This window comes from Lepisosteus oculatus, chromosome 5, assembly GCF_040954835.1.
Source record: "Lepisosteus oculatus isolate fLepOcu1 chromosome 5, fLepOcu1.hap2, whole genome shotgun sequence".
NCBI lineage: Eukaryota > Metazoa > Chordata > Actinopteri > Semionotiformes > Lepisosteidae > Lepisosteus > Lepisosteus oculatus.
The window spans coordinates 38,376,204-38,400,342 of NC_090700.1; the positions used below are offsets into that span (position 1 = coordinate 38,376,204).

The 24,139-nt window shown below is 43.6% G+C and overlaps 1 protein-coding gene across 1 annotated transcript in view; it reads left to right on the forward strand.

Annotated features, from left to right (window-relative positions):
* lrrn2 (leucine rich repeat neuronal 2) overlaps positions 1–24,139 on the forward strand; it is a 53,744-nt gene extending 29,605 nt beyond the window's left edge. The window contains exon 2 of the mRNA XM_015342790.2: positions 19,139–24,139. Within this exon, the coding sequence (XP_015198276.1) occupies positions 19,843–21,984 (2,142 nt within the window). The 5' untranslated portion in view covers positions 19,139–19,842 and the 3' untranslated portion in view covers positions 21,985–24,139. The remainder of the gene's footprint in view (positions 1–19,138) is intronic.

Genomic DNA, 24,139 nt, shown 5'->3' on the forward strand with positions numbered 1-24,139 from the left:
GATGTGGGGACTGCTCTTCTTCTATCAGATGCTCTCGTGAAGAAAGGACATTAAAATGAGAAATTAATGTGAAATGAGAGGATCAATGGAGTAGCAACTTTTTAGAGGAGATATTTCCCTCATCTAGCCTGTCAGTCTGACATTTTTAACAAACACATTAATACAGTAATTACTGCAAAATAAACCCTCTGCACATCTGCCTTGATAAACAAAAAGGTTAATGGCCATTCCAGTTCAAGCCAGCATTTGTTTGCAATGAAACACACCGTGCTGTGCAAATCAGACCCAGAGCTACAACAGCAGATGCTCCTAAAGGCGGCTTTATTTTCCTTTCTTGCCTCTCTCTCTTTTCAAAGCATATTAGGACTAAATAAAAATGTTCTTTCGCTGTGCATGGCTCCATTCACCCACTCTCCTCAAAGATTGCTTGCACTTTCCGGTTTGCACGGTTTATGAGAACATCACCCCACTGGACAAAAGGGGAGAATCAAGCTAGTAATCGACTGGGAACCATTTCACGTGAATGAAATGTGCAATCAGTACAAGAAGGTCCATTTGTCCATCATGGCTATTGTGCTGTGAAGATACACAAAATATACACATCCATTCCCCACAAGCTTTTAACATCCAGCTACTATTGTTTGATCTAATGACTTTGGGTTTTATTTTTTTTTTTCAGTCTCAAGGAGGATTCTGTGCTTTTATCATGTTGGGATTTTAAGATCCTACAGTTCATCCCTTTCATGCACAGCTCATTCTTAATTTCTGTGTATCCATCACAACACAGATATCCCTGTGTATCTGGGAAGCATCCAGTACTCACTCACAAAATGTCATGGTCTTCAGCACCATTTTTCACGCAGCTTGCTAATTTTAGCATGCAGCGCACGGCAGTCAACTTTTCAACGCGTATTCGCCATCCAACTGACGTGAACCTCTTGGGAAGATGAGTGCATCCTCTTTAATCACTCTCTCCAGGGGTGAAAGGTCACCACGCCACAGCTGAAATCCTATGACCTCACACTACAGTCTGTGTTTGCAACGTGCTCTATCAGCGACCTGATCGATGCGCTATTGGCAGCTTGCTCCGCCAGGTCTGGTGAGCAGGGCTTATTTACCGGAGCACTGAAAGAATAGCTCTAATTAATACAGACACACCCTGGATGAGAGCAGACAGCCAGTGCAGGCCAGTTAACCCTTCTGCTTCTTGTTTTTACTGTTTTGTCCACAACCCCCTGTATAACACAGCGATCACTTCTACTTTCTAAAAACTACTCTGCTGTTTTATCAGCACTTAGGTCAGCACCATTGTCATTCAGCAAACTCAGGAAAGTATATGTTGCTTGTATGCATGCTGAATACTCTGTTCTCATTGAGAAGGGCCATTCTCCCAGCGAAAGCTGAACTCATTTCAACATTCAACACAGTGAGACCATTCTGCAAATTTTCCTATTTTACTAAGCTATCATTGATTTCAGCCAAAATATCAGAAAATGCAATTGAACATTGTTAAAATTCAGGATTTGAAGACCAATTAACTGTTTTTCTAGGGGTTGGTGTGGGGGGAGCGAGAAATATTCGATTCAAAGAGGTCTACTCCTCTGTAGCTGAGTTCAGATTCTGGGAGAGACCAAACAAAGACAAAGAGCCGAAAGGGAAGAGTGTGTGTGAGTGAGGACCAGGCGCACTGACTGTGTCTTTCAGATGGAGGCAGACACACAGTTAAGTGAAAGACAGATAGGCTGCACACCTTTGTGAGAGTGAGACAGACTGAAGGTGTGGGTGTACGTTTCACTGCACAGTGGAATACCAGCCTGTGCACCATGTCTAGAAACACAAATCGTACAGGCAATGACAGAAGGGACAGCACACAGATTCTGACTTAGGGATACAAGGTCTATAAATGAGCCATATAGTACCAGGTAATGTCTCATGTATTTCGTTAAGGCTGACTGTTTTTTTAGCTCGAGGGAGCTGTATCTCAAGCTTTCTATTCCCGCTTGATGGATGTCTTTGTTTCAATTATCTTTGGTGATGGGAGTACAAGCTGTTTCAGTGATTTACTCGCAGCCTGGAAAGAGAGAAAAGCTGAGGGAGGACAAGTGGCCTTTTGAGAACACTCGGGACAGTTTGCCTATGAGCTGCAGCACATGAGCCCTTGGTTATCAGCACTGGGTAATAAACAGATATTTTATTGCACTGCTTAGTTTAGGGCTGTATCAGTGGTTGAGGCACAGCACTAAAGCCTTTAAACATTTACCCCTAAACTACCACTATATTTATTAAAAGGAAGCTTTCATCCCAGAAGACTCCAAGGCTCCAAATGTATGACAATGCTGAGCCAATCCAGCTGTTTACACTGAAGATGCCTGTTCCACCTTGAGCTGGTAGCTCTCTGGTTAATCTCATTTGGCCTAGGGTATCATTGATTATAGTGATATCTGTAAACTTCACCCACTTTTCAAATGACAGATAATAAACAGGCTGCAAGCACTTAATTTTGACCACTGGTGATGAAATGTTGTCCCAATCTGTTTACGCTTGGAAAAATCCCTGCTGGAAGGTTTTGTCACATAGCCTTTTTTTTATCAAGGTAAAAGTGGCCCACAGCAGGTTAAAAAGCTGGACAATACCCAGCTGTCATTCTCAGTACCCTCGGCCAACCCTTTCAAAGCTAAATCTAAAACGCAGCCATGTCCAGCTAACGAAGCCTGGAACCTGATTGCACAATAAATACATCCAAATCTGCAGGAAATTATTTCATTCGCCGAGAAAACCTGGTTCAATGGGAATTCATTATACATCAGAATGTGTGAGATTGAAAGAGTGAGTGAGAGCAAGAAAGGCAGCCATCTGTGTCACTGCTGGGCCTCTGAGAAGAGGAAGGAAGCAGAGGTAGGGAGAGGAGAAGGCGGAGAGACAGAAAGAGAAGACAGATCCACTCTATTCATGCACACGTTGAAAAGGGACCACATTAATTGTATCACCCTGTGGGAACAATGCTGTCTCCTTTAATTAAAGGCTAATTAGCTGCAGTGGCCATTTTCCTCAGCTGCCCAAGAAGTGTGAGGGGTGGTTACAGGCCGTGTCGCTTGGTGGTTTGCACCCCGGATTAGTGCCACCACGCCACCTTTCATTAGCTCACTGTGCCTTAATTACCCACTGCAGACTGTGCACCATTGTCTGGGGGATGTCTAGGGGACACTGAACAGGGAAGAGCAGACAGCAGTGGCGGGTGAGGGGCTGGCTGCTGGTCCCTCAGGCGACAATCCAGAACAGCCTCACATCCCGCAGACAGGATGAGACACCAACCAGACACTCCCACAGATCCCCGCAAGGCCCTTCTCCATACTCTCTTCTGCACAGAATACACACGTCGGCGTTTTTTAATGCGATGTACAGGAATAATACTGTACAGGAATAATGTGAAGAATGGGCACATGAAGAACAGACCCTGCCGTACGAGAGTCTCGTTAGTGCTCAAAAAAACCCAGACTGTATCCGGGAAAGACCATGAAGCAAAAGCTGTGCTGAGAGAAAAACACAGTGTGCATTTGTCCACGCCACCTGTGAAGAAGGTAACATGCTCTGTTTCAGGAAATGTTAATAAGGCTGCTTTGCACTGTGGTTTGATGAACCCTTTCAGGGTTTACAAGCTGAAATGCACCTTAAAGCTAAAAAGCAAATGTCTGAACTTGACTATGTCAGTTTAGGGCAAGTAAGGTAAAAAGTATAAAATATCCATCACCCACTGTTGGCTGCTGTATACCTCTGCAGCTGGATAAACACACATTGGCTCTAGATGCCAAGCGGGAAGAGATGGCAGCTTGTCAAAAAGTAATAACAGTCTACAATTTACACAGCACCTTTCTTACATGAGTCTTAAAATGTGGTACTGTATGTGGAAAGCAACGGCAATAGAAACATGGAAAAAATGACATAACATAAAGAAGCAACAATAAAAATAGAACAGATTAATTTTCAGATTTGATTAAAGTTTCCTTCAGTACACTAGAGTCTGACCGTTTTGGTGTATTGCAACAAAATTGCCAGTCCTCCACAGAACGCAGTCTTGACCCGAGGATGCTGAGCATCCAGAAACAGTATTTGTGTGTTCTGTTTCGCGCAGGAGTGCTCTTCTTAGATCTGCCAGTTACAAAGGAGCCGATTCTCCTAAGGGCCTAGAGTTCCTTCCCTGTGTATTATCAGGCATGGTTCATTTCTGGATCTGGGTTGCTATCCGTGTGGAGTTTGTATGTTCTCCCTTTGTTCGTCTGGATTTCCTCCTGGTGAACCGTTTTCCTCCACAGTCCAAACACATACTGGTATGTTAATTGGCTTCTGGCAAAATTAGTCCTGGAGCGAGTGTCTGCCCTTCGATGGCAGGGGGTACCCTGGCTTGCGCCTGTTGCTTGCCATGATAGGCTCCAGCTCCGCCACGACCCCGTACTGGATGAAGACATTAAAAGATGGATGGATGGTTGGTGTTCTAATTTTTTTAGACAGATTTAAGATGACAGCTTACGAATTTGGGGGAGTGTGAGGAGGAGCAGTAAGTTTCTCTGGGGATCAGAAGGAAGGCCGCAGTCTGGGGAAAAGCTGACAAATTGGGCGATTCTGGCCTGGATGTTAAGAACAGGAATTTCGGAAGCAGAACCAGGTCAGCTGGCCTAATGTCTGAATCAGAGAAAAGAGGACTTTTGTCTCCAGCTACTGGAATCTAGCGGCTTCAGCCACTGGGCCTGAAGCTACACAATCTAGTAAGGCGGATTTCTGAACAGAGCGCCCTGGTAAACTGTTTGTAACATACCACTTCTCAGTCCCACTCAAAGTGCTCTATAACCCGCAGGAGGTATTAGTTAATCAAAGTTAAACTCCAGCACCAGAGCCATGTGTTTCCTGGTTTAGATTGAGCTCCAGGAGCAGCTTTAGTGTATCAGTCAGCACATTGAAAGGACTGGCTCATTTATCAAGGCTGCACCGATCAATACCCAGGGCTCTGTGTTTCTCTGGAAGCACAAGCTGATTTTATTACACTCCCTCGAAATAAAAAAAAATTATCTCCGTGACACCTCTGCAGGGGCTCCTGTTCAACGCGTGCCGACATTTTAGAAAATCTCATTTTGATCGCCAAGAGAAAAGCAAAATGATGACCCTGTACCTGCAAAGCGATTAAAACACTGCAAGAGGGGCAAAACACGAATCTAAGCGCTAGTGTAGACTATTCAAGAGAAAGAAGGCAGGGCTGACCTCCAGAGGAAGTTTATTTTTAATGGAAGAACAGTATTCTCTCCTGGCCTTTCAATCTAAGTGTGAGAAATATCGATTTTGTTCAACACTTTGAGCAAGTTAAGACATTCATATTTGTTTTATCTTTTATAATCCCAGGTAAAGCTAAAAGCTTACACTAGTATTCATTCAATTCATTTCAAAGGTGACGATGCAATCAAAACTTAAGGTCATGTTGGATGGAAGCAGAATGTTAAATTTCTTCCAGCTGGGTAACTTCCACACCTTATTTTACTGGCATTTAGTGCCAAATGTGTATTAAAGCACATGTAAAGAAATAAAGCCCCATAAGCCAGACACTGGGGGTGAAAACCTCAGGTGAACACCTTCACAGAGCTGTTTATGGTCAGGGTGAAAGGAGCCCAGACCCCAAGCCCTAAATGTCCCGACACACATTGCTAATGAGTAATCTGGAAAGAGGGGGATGCTCCCTGCGTTTCTCCACAGCTCATTCTGAGCCGCAGTTCCATTCCCATCAATTTCCCATAATGACACAACCTTCTGTCTTGAAAGATCTTCCTACCAAAAACCGGGCCTTCAATTAGCACATTACATGAATACACCAGAGCGCTCCCATAATCTAGTTAATCTCATTTACTTCTATGCCAGTCCATTTAAAACCAAATCAGCAACTCACAGTGGCTTTTCTAAATCTGCTCCAATGTTTTAGCCTGAAATGTGACACAGATGGATTTCTCTTACTCACCTGACAACAAAAGAATCTACGTGGTTCATTTATGCAGAATAGTTTATTTCCCTTGGTTTAAAAAATAACAAAAAACAAATGCCAAAGAGTTTAAAAAGACTGAACTGAGAGTTTATAAGTACAGGAGAATGAAAGCACATAGACAAACTAAGCAGAAAGCCTACATCAGTAACAGCTACACTGCCACTGCGTTGCTCATTTCCAGCAGTCTTATGAAGCTAAGCAGCAGTAATTTTCAAAGAGTTTCTATCAGTTTTGGATCTTCGTATAAGAGCCATGTGCATTCCCCTGTTGTCACAGATGAAAATCCCTTAGGATGCCATTTACTTTGGAATTATCAAGTCCTACTCAATTCCCACATCACCGATTCACATGTCATGTTCAGTTCTATTAATAGAGGAAGACAAAGTATACAATGAATTTATGATGGTAAAAAATGCTCTCCTGAAGGACTGGAAGATGAAAGAGGAAAGATGTGAGTTTAGCTCTCTGGGAAAGAAATCCAAAAGCACTTTTGTCTTTTTTTCCGAAAGAGCCCGATTGCTGAAATATTCATCTCGTCTCATAGGTAGGCCATGCCAACTGTTCAACACTGACCTCCTGGGAACGATTAGTTTTGATAAATAAATGAACGCGCTGTCCTGTTTTTTCATCTGTGAATCTGGATGTAAAAACTCTTCCAGGACTGATTGCAAGCTTTAATGTTCCCATCAGTGGCAGGATCAATTTATTCAATGATGTAGTTAGCAGGGGGTAGGTTTGAGCCCTGACATTCTTAGCAGATAGGTTACTTGTGAAACATTCATAGAGCAGGACTCAATAAGGACAGGGAAGAAGCTGGTTTCCTTCAGCCCTCCAGAACGGTAAATCTGCTACTTAGAGAAGTTCAGTGATATACTTTAGTATGCTACAGACAGACCAGTACTGTACAGACTGCTTTGGCTCTCTGTAAAATATCAAGCTGCTCACAGAATGCTGCTCCATAATTTAAAGGTGTAGCTCCTGATTGTCCAAAGAATTTGCTGCAAAATTCCTGCAGATTGTTTAAGATTTATTGATGCTGCCAAGATCATATAGATACTCTGAATGGGTGGTGGACGTTTCAAACTGATGTAAAGATGCACTTGTTAAGGCCTAAACTTTAAGTTCTTGCACTGTGCTTACTATTGTTTAATATGAATTTCACTGAAAGGCAGTTTAGAGATAAACATAAGACTGCGTTGGAAAACCAAACAAGCCAGTGTGGCAGATATCAAGAAATGTTCCGTTACCACTCAGGGAAAGGCTAAAACAAAAAAAAAAGCTAGGAACCTGGAAGTAATTGAAAAGGTTAAAGAACTGACAGAATGGATACACTCCCAGGCAATTGTAGAAAATGAAGATGGCTCTGTTTGTTCACTGACCCAGAGGAACTGAACAAGTGTGTGAAAGGGACAACTTTCAGTTATTAGACAAAGGAAGTGCCGAGACGTGCACCTTTAACATGCCTTTCGTAAGGTGCTGCTTTAAAAAGCTGCCTTTTGAACTGCGTTCTGACAGACCTGAAGGCCGACACAGGGCAGTGCAGCAAATTTCCTAGTGCTCTGAGAATAAAACTGCACACTGCTGATGTCCTGATCTGGTGAGCAACAGAGGTTGCCAGACCGAATAGACTGGAGACTGAAACTGAACAGAGACAAATGCTTGGTCAGACAGCACCCCTATTAATGGGAGCGGCTCTTTCAAACAGGGGTGCAGATTGCCTAGAGTGAAATAGCAGCAGTTAAGAACACACCCACAACCACTGTCAAGAGATTTTCAACAAGAGATTTCTGGGCATGGTGAATGATACTGGAAAACGTGTGGAACCTTGCCCAACACGAAGAAGCTTGCTTTCCAAAACAACAGTGGAATTGGAGCAGAAAGTACCGAACAAGTTTGGTGATAAGTTTCTGAAAATGAAAGGACACAGGGACTGTCCAGGCTCATCGTTCAGAGTCTGAATGCTCGTTTTGTTCTGAAAAGAATGTTGGAGCCCTTTTGATTTCATACCAGGCGGAAACTTAAAACTGAACCTTGCGAAGACGGGATGCAGCAAGTGGTCTGCAATAACAGGTGGCGCGGAGCCCTGCCAGTCCCTGTGAGGCTGGGAGGCGTCGGCTCGAGAGAGTGTGCTTTTTAATGAGGCTGGATGTCGGCTCGGAGCAAGCCGGGCCGCGGTGGAGTAAAGTGTGCGTTTACTGCAGAGGGCAACAGCGCGGGCTGGAGCCATCCATCAGGCAGAGTGCTCAGGAGCTCTAATGAGCTCAAACAGAGCCCAGCCAGAGAATGCCAGACACTATCACACACATACTGTACACACAGAGAAACACAAATGAGCCTCTCTTGTGTGGTTCGCAGGTCTCCTTGCGGGAGCTGGCAGTAACCCTTATAAACCCAGGTTTCTTGCTATGACAATTTGACTATTCCCGCACGAACGCACTGATTCGCAAAGACAGTGTAGACGGAAGTGAATGTTTTTGGCTAAGACAGATATTCCTCGCTGGCACGGGCCTGGCTTTAAACTCATCAGTTTCAACTCATCAGTTGCGGATGGTGAAAGAAAGTGGAACTGCGCTCATCTGAATGAAACCCGAGTTCAATGCCAAAAACGCACTCACAAAGCTTGAATGCTCTCAGTCAAGACGCTGCCCCCCCAGGGTCTGAGCAAAGGACGAGAGAGAATAAGGCAGAGGGTTTGGGATTTTCTTCTGAACCAATGCAGGAAAACAAGAAAGACGGCAAAGAAGGGCAACAGCTGCCAAAGAACTGGCACGCGTGAGAAAATGCAAGTGAAGATGAATCTGGAAACCACTGACTCGCTTCTGTCGATATTATCGAAGGTTTTAAGATTTGAGGCTGCGGGTGAGCTGAAGCACAGTCTTTTCAACACAGCAGAGATGAAAATGTTTACATTCTGACTGGAGAAGAGAGCTACTTCAGGTATCGGAGTGACATCTGCAAAGTCGAGAGATTTCTGTACTGTTGTTTTTATGAGGATCTTGGTGGAAATTCCAACTGACTGCCACTTTTGTAAGATGCTATTGATCCGTTGGTAATTGACTGAAATTCTTAATTAAAGCATTAGGGACTAGCTAATTGAGCAATGCATTCATCTGCCTCTGCCACATAATGTGTTAACGGTTAATTTACTCAGTTTCAGCCACAGACATGACTCTTGGTTTGCTGTCAGGTTTTTTACAAATAAATAGGACGAATTTTAATTGAAACCTGTGAGGGAGTAAGACAGGTAATGAGCTGGGCTTTTCTCACCACTGTTGTGGATGAATTATTTTTTTCCTTTTTTTCCCCCCCTCCGTTGTTAAACTGAGCTGCTGACCTATCAGGTTTATGAAATGCATCGTTATTCATTCTGGGAGCATCAGGGAAAAAAAAAAAGGAAGAGCTGTAGGGAGACAGAATGATCCATGTCCAATGTCTGCGGCTGAAACAAATTAGTAATGATCCATGTTAAGGCTGACATCCACACTGCAAGTAAAATTAGCGATTTTCTAAGCAGCCCTCGTGCATTTAACCAGTAACAACTCCAGCAGAGATGCCAGGCCAACCAGGAAAAGCTGTCTGGCCCAGTTCCCATTTTGAGTAGTTTTACAAAACTCTTTTTCACAGGTTGCTTTGATGTAGTAAAAAAAAAAAGAATTCAACTTTTTTATGAAATTAATGAACATCTGCCAGGTTTAACATCTAATTAAGTTAAAATGCGGATTTGGTAGGAATAATTATCAGGACTGTTTTGACAGATAAAGACAGGAGATGATATATATATATAAATATACACAAACCGGCTGTTAATTTTGCTTTAGCACAGCATGGAAAAAGAAGCTGATACATCCATAAACAAAAAATATAGTTGCATCATATAAGCAAAAAATGTATTTAGTCTGAGCAGCAGCTCAGCGGTTTTAATAAGATGATATGTTCTCATATACATTTTTCTGGAAAGTCCGCTTTACACGACTGGGAAACCTGTTCTAGAAAGCTTGGCTTGACTCTGGAATTCCACTCACAAATGGACTTAAAGAGGCATGGGACGCTCCAGACAGGAGGCAGTGGTTGATGTGGGGGAGCTGTAAAGGAATAAAGAAATCCCCACAGTGACCTCAGCTGGTAGCCAGAAGTACTAAGAAATGATAGGATGACCTAAAGAAACCGAAGGAGAGGGTTTCTGAGCAAAACATGTGCAGTTCCAAATGGGCTAAACAGTGTAACCGAGCTCATTCCATGTTCCTCTGAATTCATCACGAAAACTCAATTTTTATGTGCAGATCATCAGGTTTTCTGTCATTCCTTTTAATAATCCACATAAGCTCCGTAATCGGCTTACCTCTGATGGGCTGCTAATGGAAGGAGAGCTCCCTTAGGCAGCACAGCTGGGACTGGCTCTTCTCTGCTCTAACACACTGTCTTTTTACTGCAGTGTTCCCTCGCAACCACAGTGAGGGAATTAGAGCCTTTTTTCTTCATTATCAGGCATTCGTGTGGCCAATTGCTATCCAGGAGCCAGAATGTGTGTGTGAAAATTATCCCCTGATTAAACGTACGCCTTATTCAAGCCCTAGGGTTTTATTTCATATGGCCGAGTTTTAAAGTGAAGTCATCACGCTGGGACTCAAAAACAAAATCATCAACCTATCCATCTCTACTATCATCTATCTTTCTGTCTGCCTAACAATCAATCCACCCTTCAGTCACCCTGGCTGACTGTGAGCCGGGAGGGCTGTGCATTTGAAATGGTGGCCATTCTGCACTGGATTAAATATTCTGGTTGTCTTGAATGGCCGTCTCACATCTTATGAGTTATTTTGCTTCGTTGGTCTTTCTGTCAGACATGGGGTTCGTGTCACAGAAAAACAGCAGTGCAGAAACAACATTTTTCGCAAACTACATTTCAAATTACTAGCAATTCTCTGGTTTCGCTCAGCGCACAGCGATTGACATCATGCATTATTCAGAACCCTCTTCTGCAGGTACGAGTCTTGCATTTGGCCTCTGAACACACATTTGTGCAAGAAAATAAATTTATAATTGCATTTGGAGTTATTTCTACCTCTAGAGTGTACAAAAACGGAACAAAGTTGTCTTTGCTTATAAGACTAATGCATGTCAGGGCAGGCATTCAGAAAGATGAATGCTGTCACAAGGTCTGATAACGTCCGGTGAATCAGGCTCCTGTGGCATAGCTGTTCCATCCATTCCAGCTTTCAGAAGCTGCCAATACCTTTACATATATGGCTGTCTTTCACTGATGAAGGGCAATATATTTGTTAGAATTGTTTTATCAATCCTAGATTTTAAAACATCAAGCTCCTTGGCTGGTAATGGATTTTTGGAACAAACTGGCTGCCATGCAACAGGAGTCTTGTTTGGTTCCCTGGGCTGGCTGTCAAAGAGCAGTGAAAAGAGACAGCATTGTTTCACAACTTCCTCAACTTTACACTGACCTTGCGCAAGAGTGGAGATGGTCTCCATGGCAACTCTGCAGCAACTGCAGCAGCAGCAGCAGCAATCCCCTCCTAAAAATCCACCACAGGAGGAGGAGGCTGGGAAAATGAGGCTCTCCAGAACTCTGGAATACCACCCTGTTAATACCCCTCTGCTGTCGCTCCGCTGCCTCTCCAACAATAAAAAATAAGAAGAAATTGATGAAAATATCTCAATTAACACCTCATCGGCATGACGTGTTTTAATAAGTCCCCGTGTTTATGATGGGCGATGATGAGGAGATCGATGCTGTGGGGACTCGTGCTGTTTTTATAGTTATTACTGCTGAGACCTTTAGGAAAATACCACGCCACAGTCATTGCTAGATTAACCAGCTTGTTTTCCATATCACGCACTCCGAATCCATTTCTTAATAAGAATCATCTGTTATCACTTTCTCTCCATTGTTCACGGCACCAGAATTCATCTTCTTCTAAAGGTCAGGAAACTGTGAGCAATCCAGCGTTATAAGAGTTCACATTCATATGCTGACAGAGGGAAGACATAACGGGAGTGAAATTAAATGTAATGTAGGGAAATGCAATTGAGCGTAAGAACACCAGGACCAGCCCCGAGGGGGGGGGGAAAGGACAATGGGATTTGGAAATACAGACCTGTTTAAATAAGAGCATGGGGGGGAGTGGGGAGACAAAAATGAAACCCAGAATCACAGGTACAGCAGGCATCACAAACTACTTGATCTAGCCACGGATTAGTGTCTGCAATTGCCCTTGGAAAATGCCTATAGATGAGGGGCTGCACAGAGGGCTTGAAAAGGAAAGACGAGCAGGCCCAGCCTCAGTGCCGAGTGCTGCTCACTTGTTACAAGGCTTGTTAAGGTCCAACTTTACACATGTTCATTTCAACCTGTCCTGCATCATTTGGTTCCTGCAGAAACAAGGGGAAGCAGCTGCCATGCTCTGTAGTACGACTAAATTAGATGGAATGGAAGTCACACTCCCGGCTTTCCTCAGTGCGATGGTAGGCTACAGACAGCACTTTTCCCTCTCTGATACCAGAAAATCGCTCGACAGCACCAGTGGAGAGATGTCAGAGGAGAAATTGCTCACTTAACGACCGTACATTACACTCTCTTTGAAGAGCCCGACACGCAGATGTGCGGCAGGAATTTGGTGGAATCACACGGCACAGGCTAAACGACGCGATGCATTATTCACAAACCCCCTTTGGAAACGTTTGGATCTTGGTTACACTTTTGAAGTTGCAAATGATATTCAATAAATGCATCACAGACACACTATTAACACTGAATTATATACTTGAAGAGTACAGAAATTTAATTTTCAATTGCATGTTCCTACCTGAGTTTACATATTAATAGAAGTCACTACCAGAAGACAAGACTACCATGCTTATTGGTATTCCATTAGTATACAGTATTCCATGTTATTCCGATTTCATGAACGGAATTTGCAACCCATAACCTAAAGAGTTTTACAGACACTTTTAGGAGCCTGCTCACCATGTATTGTGGAGATAGAGAAAACCATGGAATAACAGCTGTGACTTACCCCAGTGCTACTAACTACTAACCATGCTTTTCCAATAGGAGCGGGTTCGTTTTTTTAGCAAAACAATACGCTATTGGCTGGGTCTGAGACAAAAGTTACACTAAAAAGTTGTCTTCAACATCCACCGTCAAGGCCAAAAAGACCAGTGCTAATTCACAAACACACATTGAGAAACAAACCACAAACCTTCAACTGCTGCACTAAGCCTGGAGACAAGTTGTCACGGCAACATGCATTCATTTTAACTCAACATCCCTTCTGAAACACAGAACCATTAATAGTTTTGCTATTTACTTTTGGTTCATGAACATAAGATGGAAATAATTCTGCCTTTCATTTGAACATCTTTAGAGATTAAATGTAACTTTAGATGTAGGGTCAGGCATGTTCAACAACAGATACATCTACTGTATAACCTCACTTTTGGTCTGCATGAGATTATTAAGTGATAGGGGGCTTCAAAAACAGAATAATACAGCCTGAAGTCCAAAGAGAAGAATGTTAAAAATAAACAGAATGCATAAAACAGAGCACATAATAAAAGAGACTGGGCCCCTCACACATAATCGCTACTGAACAGACACAGGTTTCTATCCTGTATTCAGTGCTGTGGACTTTGAAAAATGATGCATAAGCTGGTCATTTTTGTAGCAGTAAAAATAAAAAATACTGCTCTCCGGGGTTCTTGCTATAAAGTTTTTGATAAGCAGTCAGCAGGGTTGTGATCAAAGAGAGAGATTTAAAGGGCATCCGAGACTGACAACACAGGTGGAGGTGGGGCCCTGAACTGAATGTGGCTAGCAGCTGAGTGGTCTCCAAGTTTACAATCCAGTCATTGGGCAATGAATAACAAGGCAAAAACAAACGGTGCCCCTGCCAGACCAACACCCGCTTCAGGTCTCTCTTCCTTACTCTCAAAGCACAAGCATGCAGGTCAGCGGGCACCAAGCCGGCACAGAGGAATCGATCACATCGTGCACATCCGTGACAGAAGCAAAGCTTCGGTATCGGTTAGACACAGGCAAGGTCTGGAGGGAGCACTTTTCACTGTCGCACAACAGGGCCTGAAAATGTTGGTGTTCAAGTCATGAAAGCTAAAAACCCTGCCAAGCATGGAAAAGACACACGTTTCCTATAATGTAGGGGATTTCACGGCAATGAGCTTTCCACTCTGACTAAGAAATTATTTTCCCGGGACACATTCATCATGCTGGCACTGAAAAAAAAAAGGACCTCTTTTTGGTTTGAATTGCTGAAGATGACTCTGTGACTGTTGCCCATCATTCTCATAAAGCCCATTACTCAGCCTGATGTACTGAGTTGCAGTTTTGACCTCATGTCTTTCTAGTGTATAGTCTAGTTAACAGACTGCTCCCTTTTGAGAGATCTGCACGGAGGTTCAGCAATCACTTAATGCTGTCTTTTATAACACCATCATAATACATTCCAGGAGAACAGAATTCAGTCTGCAGCTGCTTCACTCAATGTGTGTGTATATATATAGAAGAGCAAAACCTACTCGATATCATTAGTTTAGTAAGACTGCAAACAAATTACAGGCTTGATCCTGTCTGGTTGGTCCCAGTTGGCCACCCAGTCCACACCTGACACACTGATGAACTAGTCTTGTCAGCCACAGTCCCTTCACTCCTGCAGCTGATGCCAGCTCCACTGTGGGCACTGTGCCACTTGCAGGGGTGTGGCTGGGAGAGCGAGTGTCTTGGAGGTAAGGAAAAAAGAGGCAGTCTCTCCTGCACTGGAAAGAGAGCCAGAGCAATCAGAAAGGGGGCTTGCCATTGCACAGTTAAGAGAGTACGAAAAGAAATGACAAGCACAAGTGCACTTTTTTCCACATAATCATGTAAAACAACAAGCATAAAAAATGCATTTATCTTGTCCAAAATCTAGACAGAGCTGTGAACTCAAGGCTAATATTTTTTGGGGGGAATGGGGGCTGCGACTCCAGAGCCACTTGCAATCCGTCTTGTTCTGATTGAGTGTGTTTGTCTGACTTCTGTCACCGTGCCAGTGAGGGTGTGGAAAAGCAGCAGTGGTGTCTCTGAAAACAGAATCTCATTTACATCAGCTGCAGGGGAGCCTCTAAATGTTGAATTTTGTGCCTTAGTCCCACTGAGAGAATAATTAGAGGTTACAGGTTTTCGCAGAGCATTTGAATTCCAACCATGCAATTTCAAAGTGCTTGTTGGGGAGTTAAAGGGGGCTTATCAATGCGGTTCAGCCCTAACTACATTCTGCACTGATTCAACAAACCCCATTTATTTCATAACCTACTGTAAGCCATGGCTCATAAAATATAAATAGCAGTCAATTCAGTACTCCCATGAAACATTTATCAGGGCATATTTTTTCATATAAAAAAGGGTACCTTGCAGGAGTATGAATGTGCCAATATCTGTTGTTTTTTTTACCAATAACACATATCTCAAGTCTCCTTAGATCTGAAAACCACATTCATTGGCGGCCAATTGTGACAATACCTGTGCACACCAGTGCCTCTTTAAAAAGATTAACATTATCAGACCTACGCAACTGAAAAACAAGTTGCTGTTTCTTTCAACAGGAGTTTTTTTCCACTACCCCCTCCCCAGTATGCCCTGATGACCCAGGAGACATTTAAATTATCCATTTTATCTGTGTGTTTTATGGAATCTACACGGGAAGAGCATTAGCTATCAGGAACACATTTCATTAGGCATAGAGGCGTGGGGCGGAATTCTAAACGGTTTCGCTGACCTCGAGGGGGAGGAGGAGAGGAGAGAAAAAAATTAGAATCCATCAGCATTCGAGCGAAGACGGCTCATTTGGCTTTCTAGCGCTGATCAGGCCTTAATTGAACGTCTAGCTGCTCGAAAATTGACAGTGGCAAATTAATTAAGCAGCGTTCGTTAGGAAACAGAAAATGTATTTTTTTTTAAAAAAAAAACAATCGCGAAAGGGGCCATAACAATCAACAGCGGCAGCACTGTGGGTTTTGCTAGAGTTAGTTAGAGCTGGTGCTGCTAATTGGTGGAAACAGTGGCAGGGCAGAGTGCTTTCCTCACCTCTGGAATGGTGAACAGTGACAGCTAAGACATCCGGAATTCTTGCTCTTTTCAGAAAGCTCTGTCACAGCCTAGTAATGTGTATGTGAAGGTTCCTGTGTCGGGCATCTTCATAAACACTGTCCTGCTCTCTGCTCAACAGGGTGCCGTCAAGCAGCCCGCGATAATGCAAATCCACCCTGGTGTTTCTCACCACCTCCATCTTCAGCTGCCATCTCTGTCCTTTCTCAGCTGCCTCTTTATTAATAAGCACTAAAGCACTCCATACACTGGTGCAGCACATGTGCCCCCTTCAGAGCACTAAACAAACACAGTGGCCTATTCTGCAGAACTTTTGCCTAACTAATAAGAATTTAAACTCTGTTCTATGCTCTCCAGCATTGCAATCTCAATAATGAGGTCTGAAACACTCTATTGTCTTCACTGCTGTAGCCCCCATAATGAATACCAAAGCACCACTGTCAGCTCTTTAGCACATTCCTCCTTATTAAGAGCTACTGAAAAACTTCCTTATTAAGGACAGTAGCCTACTACATTCACCTGTCTAGTGCATGGAAATCAAAGCCTCTCGGATCTCGTTTCCCTGTGCGGTGCCTGCAAGTAAAAGCCTTCGCAAAAAAAACACCTACGTTCAGTACAACTGCTTCTTCTAAGAGAATGAAGAGTCGCACTCCTTGCCGCCAGTGTCTTCATTTGTTAAAGAGCATTTCCTTGTCCATCCAGCCGTACAGAGCAGCAGGAGGAGAAGATTAGTGAGAAATAAGGCCGATGCATTATTTAACAAGCAAACCGTGGCCCGTGCAAACATTTCTATTCGCTTTGTATTAAAGCGTCTCATAACGACTTTATGTGTCACCTGCTGGTGAAATTATTCTGGGGGACATCTGCATGAGGCGCAGCCTGCCAAAAAGGGACTCCGCGCGGTACCCAGGGAGCGTGTGATCATTGTCAAAAACAGGGGGATTGAAACATGACGCTCCGCAAATGAGCTCAGACACCGGCGTTCTCAGATCAGTAGCGGCAGAAATGATTTGTTGCGAACACAGCGCTGGTGATATTTCAAATGATCTGTCACTCGCGACAAGAGGTGTAAACAGAGCGGTACGTGCAAAAAAAAAAATAGCAGGTAGATTTTCCTGGAGATAACAGGAATATTAGGACTAATTGGCCATTCAGAAAGAAAATGGATTTTGCGAAGCTCACTTTGCGGGGGGTGACGTACACACTGGAAAATTATCTGACAAGACCGAAGTGCACATGCCAGCAGGCTAATTGCAAACGCTGTGATGCTGGCACTGCTAATGAAGGAGAGATGTCACTTTCTTGATGTAAAGCAGGACGCTTTGACAATGCCTGAAAAAGAATTACAGAGGCAAAATGCGTTGTATTTATTGATATAATATATATATATAAAGAACTCCAAATTTTGTCATTCCTAAAAGTTTCTATAGCAGTAATAAAGAATTGTACATTCTCTGAAACTGACACTTTCAAGTTCAACTTCAGGAAAAGTCAAGGATCATGAAATCTAGCATCAAATCCTCAAGCATTAACCACACCATCCTGTACATTTGAAAGGCTTTGAGAGGTAGTTGCAGTCCATACTAATGTACAGATCAATAGATCCTTTATTTGGTAAGTGTATTCTGCAGTTTATGAAGACTGCAGCCTTACCAGCAGCAATGTATGGAATTTCACTGTGGTAAAGCACTGGGAAAAATGAGATCGGAGACTATTCAAAGGGAAAACCACAGTAATAACGTGTACCTGTGATAAGATGCCAAGAATCAGTAGTGAGGCAACAACATCCAATGTCAATAAATAAAGGTGAAGTCATTTGGTTCTTTTGCTTGTTGGCATATAGCGCTTGATCATAGGTATTCCAGCCCAAGATTGCTGGAATAATGTAATCATGAACTATTTAAAACCTAAAAAAGGAGATGATTTGAGTTCTTAACTGTCCATCCCTGGACTAAATCAAATTTTTCAAAGAACAAAGAAATTATTTCCACATCATAGTGGCTTACATACACCTACAGCTATTTTGGGAAAAAATATCTTGTTCTCAGTCTTGAGTCTTGTACTTCATTTTCTTTCACATGGTCTCCCTAATGTCCATGCTTGTATGTTTGAAAATGTTGGGTTGGCTTCATTTAAATCTCCCCAAATCTCCTTTATACATGTATGTCTTTTTTGTCTGGGAAAATGTGGATGATTTCTGATTAAAACTCTTTTCCTCCAGTTCCAGGACCATGGTTTGAATCTGATTGATAGAGACATTTCTATTTTATTTTTTTACACAATTTTTTCTAGTTTGTTGCAAGTGCATTTCTGTCATCATAGAAAATTTCTCATGTTCCTTCAACCTGTGATGATTATGTGATCAGCTGTGCATACGTAATATTCAGGTCTGAATTGCATTCAAAGCTAAATTTTTCTGCACGCAATTAGTTCCACAATATTTCACCTTCTTTTCTTGCGCCTCACAGCTGAGACAAATGCAGGTAGGTTTAACTGCACTGTCCTGGAACTAATTTTTCACAGCTCATGAAAGACAGAAATCTATAACATCCTGGACTGTGGTGTGGCTGAGTGAGTTTTTAGACTGTCAAGCCTCAAATTAAAAATGATTGCTTTTTGAAAGCTCCAAAATGCATTTTCTTCTCTACTGATATGGACAAAGTTTGAAAAGTATTTTTAAAACCAGATTTTTAGTACCACCCATACTATTAAAGATAACAGGAGAATAGTTTCAGAAGGATGCATCGAAGTAAGCAGTTTGTGACACAGAACAGGCCAAGGTAATTCATTCTCTCGCATCAACCAAAAACAAATCTGTTAATGCACTTCTCCTAAATGCCCAGCTGCAACAGAAACTGTAAAATCTTCAGAACAATAAGAGACATAACCTGCACGCTTGCACCCATGCTTGGGTTAAGCCAGACAACTACACATTCTATATCTGGAATGCGTCTCACCCTGATTTTTCTGACTAGCTAATGTGAAAATTTTATTTTGTTTCCTTGCAGATGTGCTCCTGAAAGGAGGACATCCCATCTCCATCCTCCATGACTTCAAGATGTAAAACATCTGGCCAGAGAACAAACGACAGTTAAACTGACCAGCAGGAGGAGAAGGCAACACGACCTACCAGTGAAGAATTAGGCACACACCCCATGTGTGGTCAGCGGATTACTGTAAGAATACATTTGCAGGATTTACACAACATCCCAAAGAAGTTATTCTTTCAATGAACAACAGCCTGTTGATTGTGGCTTAGTCTCTGGCTTTGATGTGTAACACACCTGTGCTCAGAATAAGAAAATTAGAAAACAAAAGCTGGAACAAAAGCACTGCATTACAATGGTCTGTTTTCCAAAAGAGTTTTTAAGATGAAAAAGGTTTTGTTCACCATGAGAGCAGTAAGCAATCTGCTGCAACCAAATCAGCTTTTGTCTTCTTTGGAGAAAGTGACCTGCTGAATCCAGCTAACAGATAAGTTCTAAGAAACTCTATCCTAATGGGAAACATTTATGTCTGCTCTTCTTTAAAAGAACTAAACGAAAACAAAAACGCTCTGCATCAATTCTCCCATTAAACTGAACCTTAGAGAAAAAATAACACCCAGTTTCTTTTCCGCATTGGGAATTTGTGAATTTAAAATTTCAAGCACACAAAAAAGCCTGACTTATTTTTTTGGTCCTGCTGTAATTTGTCGGATTTTTCATTAAAAATGAAATACAATACTCTGGTACTTCTGCAAGCCCAGCTCATCCTGAGTATAGCCAGTGCTCTGGTTATTCATTCTGTGCCCTGGAAGGTACCCTGCCCGAAACAGTGTGTCTGCCAGATCAAGCCCTGGTATTCACCCCGCTCTGTGTACAGGGAAGCCCCCACAGTGGACTGCAATGACCTCTTGCTTTCGCAGCTCCCTGCTTCCCTGCCAGTGGAGACCCAGACCCTTCGTCTGCAGAGCAACCTCATCAGTACTCTTGACCAGAGTGAACTACAAGGCCTGGCAAACCTGACCGAGCTGGACCTCTCACAGAACAGCTTCAGCAGTACCCGGCACCTACGGATATCAGACATGCCAAGGCTCCTGAGCCTACATTTAGAGGAGAATCAGCTCAGACACCTCCCTGACTCCGCGTTTTCTGGTTTCCCTGGCTTGCAGGAGCTGTACCTGAACCATAACCGATTAAGGAACATCTCTCCAGGGGCTTTTAATGGCTTGGACAACCTCCTGCGCCTTCACCTCAACTCAAACCGACTTGGAGTAATTGACCGTCGATGGTTCCATGCTTTACCACAACTAGAAGTCTTGATGATTGGAGGGAACCCAGTAGAAACCATCCAAGATCTCAACTTTAAGCCATTAGTCTCTTTACGTAGTCTGGTCTTAGCTGGGATGGGCTTACGTGAACTGTCAGAGAGGGCCCTGGAAGGACTATCCAGCCTAGAGAGCATCTCCTTCTATGACAACCACTTGACCAAAGTACCAAAGGAAGCCCTTCAAAAGGTGCCAGGTTTAAAGTTCCTGGACCTCAATAAGAACCCAATCGAACTCGTCCAACCAGGGGACTTCAGAGACATGCTTCACCTGAAGGAGTTAGGACTGAACAACATGGACCAACTAGTTTCCATAGAGCGCTCTGCCCTGGAGAACCTGCCAGAGTTGACCAAGCTTGAAATTACTAACAACCCTCGTCTCTCTTACATCCATCCTCAGGCATTCCAGCACCTCTCCAGCATGGAGAGCCTGATGCTCAACAGCAACGCCTTAAGTGCGTTGCATCGAGAGACGGTTCGTTCCCTACCGGGCCTTCAGGAGATCAGCTTGCACACCAATCCCATCCGCTGTGACTGTCTCATTCGCTGGGTGGGGGCTGAAGATGACAAACCTGTTCGGTTTATCGAACCCCAATCCACGTTCTGCTCCGAGCCGCCAGAGCTCAAGGCCAGGAGGGTAAAAGAAGTCTCTTTTAGAGAGATGGCAGACAGCTGTCTGCCTCTGATTGCCCCAGGGACATTCCCATCTCATGTACGCATCAGACATGGCGAAAATCTGGCACTACACTGCCGGGCATTAGCAGAACCAGAACCGAGCATTTATTGGGTTACACCAACAGGCCAGAAGCTCTCTCCTTCCACAAGTTCTGGGCGATACCAGGTCCTTCCTGAGGGTACTTTGGAGATTTTTGGGATCACCCTGGAAGAAGCGGGGTTTTACACTTGTGTGGCAGAGAATCTGGTTGGTGCAGACACTCGCAGTGTGACAGTAAGGGTTGACGGGGTAGGGAATGCTGTTATGATAAGCACCAGGAGGACCAATGATAGCCTGGAGCTGAAGGAAGTGAAGGAGCGCTATGCCCTCTTGTCTTGGGCGGCCAGCCAAAACGTGCCCTCCGCCCGGCTTTCCTGGTTAGCCAATGGAAGCCTGGAAGATCTGCACCAGCACAGCAAGCGTATCCTAGCAGGAACCAGAGGATTCAACTTGACCCGCCTGCAACCAGGTACCCAGTACAAGGTGTGTCTGCACCTGGGCTCCAATGATACCACCTGCATTCAGTTCAGGACTAAAGAGATCACGACCCTTGCATCGTCGCCTGACCTCACCCCAGCAGCTATCCTGGCAGCCTCTGCTTTGCTTCTCCTGCTTGCAGCTAAAGCCTGTCAAGGTGGCGGCTCGTCCAGTTGGCGAGAGCGGGACCAAGGGACTGAGAAACCAGAAGTCTCTCCTTCGCTCCCAAACAGGGAGCACCTCGTGGTCCCAGAGCCACAGCTGCAGTCCTCAGCCAAGGACAGCACTGACAACATCCACACCAGTAAGGGAGACACTCAGAATGCTGCGAGATCTGAGGCAGAATTGTGCTGAGTTGGGAATACCACTGAAATAAAAAACTACATGAATTGAAAAAACATGCCATCAACACCAGAAATCACTGGGAGGAACCACCCTTTTTCGAGCATTTCCAACCAGCTCAAGACAGACATCCTAAAAAAACTCAACACCGGGTGGATGTTCATCACTAAACGTATTACAAAGAGACTTCATTTGTATTTATTTTATATATAAATATATTTAACAGAGTACAAACATTCTATAGATGCAGTGGTACCCAACAGTATTTTAGATTAAATTTACCAACCTAAATTCATATTTCACACTACCTGGCTTAATTTTGCCATTCTGAAAATGAGAAAGTAATATTGTTTGGAAAATTATTAGCCCTGCAGGACCACAGTGTTGCAATACAGCCAATGCAGTTGCAAGCAGCAGAAAACTAAGCCAAAATAATGCAGTTGCCTACAGTATATACAGTATACAGTGGTCATAAGCAAGAAGGGACTGAACTGCACATGATTTTGCACACTGAAAATCTGCTAAACTTATTCCTGCGAAATACGAACCAGGCCATTCTACACATTATCAAAAGAAACTTCAAAACACATTCTAATTAACAAGGATCAAGAAATCAGTTGGGTTCCACTGTAAATATACGAAATACCCTTTTTATTTTTAATAGATATACTGTATAGTACAGTAAGAGGAGACAGGCCTGGGATTCTGTTAGCTAAAGAACAAATGGAACGGAACCCAACCTAACGACTGAACAACTTGGAGGATATCATAATCAGGAGTTTTCCCATCTTAATTGCTGAACTGCTCTACAGATCTTAATTGTTCAATCTCGAAATGGTCCCTTGCCTCACAGTGCTTTCATTCTGTACTCCTTCATTCTGAGTTGGATGCGACCATGTCATTTCTGAGCGGCAGAGAGATGGGACACACCAAGGACTGTGGTCTAGGAGAAGCAGTCTACAAGGCAGAGCACAGCTACATCCTGGGTTTATTTCTGCACCACACACCTGCTTAAAACGCGTGTGTGTGTGTGTGGTGGGGGGGGGGGGGTGCTGAACTTTGCCTTTTAAAAAATGTCACTCCCTGAAAGGAAATGGACTTCTCAGAAAAACGAACAGACAAAAAGAACTACAATCAAGAACTGACAGGCGGGACTTCGTGCTTCATGAGGCTTGCTTTCTTTCAGGCACATTATTGTCTCAGAGAGAGTGGCAGAAATGTCACACTGAGATAAGCGCGGGAAGACTTCGCGGAGCGCGGGGCTGCAGCAGGAGCCCTGCCCCCGCAGCGGAGCAGATGGCCGCCTTGTGACCATTTTTTGTTCAGCACCCCAATCTCTGCTCTGGCCCCTGCCTCCTGCTGCCTAGCAAGCACTTAGAACATCATTTCAAATGTTCAGCTGCTGAGACTGCAGCAGCCTGGGCTCTGGGAGCCGCAGATTAAAGCGCTGGAGAAAATATTACAAGCACTTCCACTTACCACACATCAAACACGGCTGCACTCACTGGAGGACAGGGATGGCACGGACGACCATGCCATTGACTCGAGTGCACAAAGGGATGGGGAAAAAAACTGCTTTTCCTGAAATTCTAGCTCTTGTATTCTGTTATTCACCATGTCTTCTTGAAGTCCATGCTTTCTGGTGTACTTCTTGCGACCTGTGACCGTTCTGAGATTAAGAGATGTCTGAAGTCAAGCCGAGCGAAAGGAGAGGTGGAGATGTTGAGGTTGGTGGGGGCGGTGGGGAGCAATCAATCTGTGAACCTGCCAGCATTAGTCAGTCAAACAAAAGGCTGTGCTCCATTAGAATGTCATACGGGATTTATTGGCCAATCAAGACAGACAGGCAAGGATGCATCACCCAATCAGAATTGCTCATCAGGATCTGCCAGAGTAGCTATAACCTGGTAAGGGATTCCAGTTTTCTAAGGTGCTTCAGGTGATGAAGTGTCCCTCCTTTCCTCCGAGTTTTGTAAATGAAGTGGTCTATTGTGTCTTCTAGTTTCAAAAACATCTCTCCCCCACCCCACCAGGTTTTTTACCCACACCTGTACATATGCCATTCTGGATTTCCTACTTGAGTGTACTTCTCTTCTTTCAATGATTTAGATGATGATTGTGTGTTAAATTCTATTTTGAGCTATTATTAAAACATTTTGGACTGAAA